Source organism: Hyperoodon ampullatus (genome assembly GCF_949752795.1).
Source record: "Hyperoodon ampullatus genome assembly, chromosome: 15".
Taxonomy (NCBI): domain Eukaryota; kingdom Metazoa; phylum Chordata; class Mammalia; order Artiodactyla; family Ziphiidae; genus Hyperoodon; species Hyperoodon ampullatus.
Window position 1 is genome coordinate 10,971,871 of NC_136928.1, and position 2,999 is coordinate 10,974,869.

Genomic DNA, 2,999 nt, shown 5'->3' on the forward strand with positions numbered 1-2,999 from the left:
TTTTGTATCAAGACTTCTTGAAACATTTAAAACTGTATGTAACTTAAGCTTATTATAATGTATGTCATTTTCCACTTTCCAATCTAGAAAATGTACTGCAAGTTAGATCTAACAAAGGAAAAAAAATCAATCTAAACTGCTTCACAGAGAAAACGAATATAAAAACACCCACCCCAAACTAAAACCCAATCAAGAAATAGATTCTGTAAAGCCTATTAATCCTCCAATTTAAAATAAATGACCTCCCAAGGGAAAAACACTTCCACCATCATAGCAATTTGATGAATAAAGCATTTTATTTACCTCATTAAGGGAAATTACATTATGTATAAGAAAAATGTAGTAATGATTTTAGAAGGAGGAAAAGTAATTTCCATGTTGGACAGCAAGTACACTGTTTTCTGTTCACTTAGCCTTTGTACCTGTTCACATGAAAAGAGCGATATGAACGTGGACATCATAAAACCAAGCTCCTCAACTATTTTTTCAGTTTAACCTCAGGAGAACCAATGCAAGAGCTTCAAAATCCAAGGATAGACTGGTCCCAAAGCATCTCCTCTTCTGTCCTTTCTTTCCCTTGTTCCTTTTTCTCTCTTCTACGCTTACGTTCCTCTTTCTTAGAGGCTACATCTCGGCTTTTTTTCTCCTTTCGGTTCTTATGCTTTTCTGTACTGACTCTGACTGTTTCCACCTCTGTTTTGTTTCTTTGGACACTCTTGTGTTTGTCTAAATCTATTTCCTCATAAGCTTTCTTCCTCTTATGCTTGGGCCTCTCCTCTTCTGGTTTTTCCCGGCCTTCCTCTGGGTGCCTTTTTCTCTTCTGATGTATCTGTTTATAACTAGTTTGATGGGCACTGGTACTGTTTTCTAAGGAGAGGTGCCTGTAAACTCCAGATTCTACACTGTATGAGCTACAGTTATACTCTTGTTGGCTAAAGTTCAGGGCTACTGGTTTTCCTGAGAAATAGTCCCTGGTGAATTGACAGTAGCCCAGGGAGTCTAGTCTCAGCCTGCTGTCATGAGCTGGTAGCCACTGAGGTAACCGCTTCTCCACTGCTTGTGAAATATTGCATGGTCTTCGGTAGGTCTGGATGGGTTCATAAGGGAGTCTTTGATCAAACATTCTACACCTGGGTCTAGAATCAACCTCTTCTTTGTATCCACAGGTTTCCAAATAATCCTCTCTCATCTTTCTGAAACACGTCTTTGGCTCTAAGCCTCTGGCTTTCTGCACTTTGATATAATCCTCAAGTTCATCTTGAAAAGAGTCAGATGTCTTCTTTGAATGCTTCATTAGGTTGACAAGGGATTCTCTGTAGAGAAGATGGGAGAAAATTCTTCTTACTATATTATTTTATGCTGAATATTTCTTTTACTCTTGAAAAGAGTCTCAAAAAACAAAATAAAGAAGCCCAAACAAATTAAAACCTACTTTGGCATGAAAGTTAACCATCATGACATTAACTGCCAAAAAGGAGCATCAGAAAGGTCAAATATTGCCTAGGTCACTCACAAATAATTTTATCTTTCTCAGAAGTGGGATGAAGAGGGTAGAAAGGAGCTGACATATAGAATTCTTTTGTAGGGCTAAAAACGTTAAGGAATATAGGGATACAACGACTTACACATCCATGGTGACTGGCCTGATCTGAATGTTCAAACGATTTCTAAAGTTCAGATTAGTCAATTTTTTGTATACTGCTATCTAAGAAAAGTAATAAACCATAGAGAAGTAATTTGATCTTTAAAATCTTCTGTTTACTCAAACAAAATAAAATGAACAAATATACTCACCTGACTAGAGTATTGTAAGACTTAATAATAAAAGGATGTTTGTAAAGTGGTTTGGGAATGCCGGAAATTAGAAATTCAGCTATGAGACAAAACTAATCATAGGTATAGGGCATGAGGAAAGACGAGGGAAAAGAGTTCCGTATCTTCAGAACAGGGTCTTGGATTTCATTCCATGACTTCTGATTGGTGAAAAAAGCATTCTAGAATGCCTTCTGGTTTGTTCTCTATTATTAAAGCATTGGTGGGAGGGTTAAGGAAGGAAATGGAGGTGACAGCTGAGAGGGGCTAGGATTTATTTAGGGAAAAGTTTCAAAAGAAATTTAAAGCAGATAATGCTAGTCTTTGTTTGCTTGTTTAAATTTCTTTTGGGGGGTGGGGGTAGTACAACTACTATTTCTCTTTCTCTCCCCTCACCTCAAATCCTGCATTACAAATCTAGCAGAAAAGGTACTCACTATGAGATGATAATGCACTAGATATTTTTGTGTTATACTTTATTTCCAAAAATTAGGAGGCAGTGTAACCCATGTAGAATCAAACATTTCTTTCCATTAACAGAACAAGTCTGAGAGCAATCTAGAGTCACTAATGATGAGCTAGCTTTACTGGCAATTTGAGATTAAAAAGAAAGTCTAAATGAAGCCTAATTTGGTGAGTCAGAAAATTTAGCTCTTATTCTACTCAAACAGTATAAAAATTCTGACTAGAGCAAAATAATGTAACAAATAATTGATTAAATATGGGTAAAAAATTTGAACAGACACTTCAGAAAAGAATATATACAAATGGACAATAAACAAATGAAAGATGCTCAATGTCATTCATCATCAAGCAAATGTCAATTAAAACCACAAAAAGGTACTACCTCACACTCACTAGAATGACTGAAATTAAAGAGACTGGTGAGCATGTGGAACAATTGAAATTCTCATACATCGCTGGTAGGGATGTAAAATGATACAATTACTTGGAAAACAGTCTGGTAGTTTCTGAGGAAGTTAAACATACACTTAACATACGATACAGTTATTCCACTCCTAGATATTTATCCAAAAGAAAAGGAAGCATATGTCCACATAAAGACTTATACATGAATGTTCATAGCAGTGCTATTTGTAATAGCCCTGGAAAGGAAAAAAAAACCCAAATATTCATCAACAGGTGAATGCATAAATCAAATAGTGGTATATCTATAGAATGGAATC

General features: G+C 35.9%; 1 protein-coding gene across 1 annotated transcript; it reads right to left on the reverse strand.

The window, feature by feature from the left end:
• Positions 1-277: 277 nt before the first annotated feature.
• On the reverse strand, positions 278-1,309 carry KRCC1 (lysine rich coiled-coil 1). The gene has a single exon (XM_079720750.1). It carries the CDS (start codon positions 1,292-1,294, stop codon positions 521-523), a length of 774 nt encoding a protein of 257 aa, XP_079576876.1. The 5' UTR covers positions 1,295-1,309; the 3' UTR covers positions 278-520.
• Between the last annotated feature and the right edge of the window lie 1,690 nt (positions 1,310-2,999).

Bases quoted from the DNA above. Each gene is read 5' to 3' on its own strand.
- KRCC1 (XM_079720750.1), bottom strand. From the start codon at position 1,294: ATGAAGCATTCAAAGAAGACATCTGACTCTTTTCAAGATGAACTTGAG.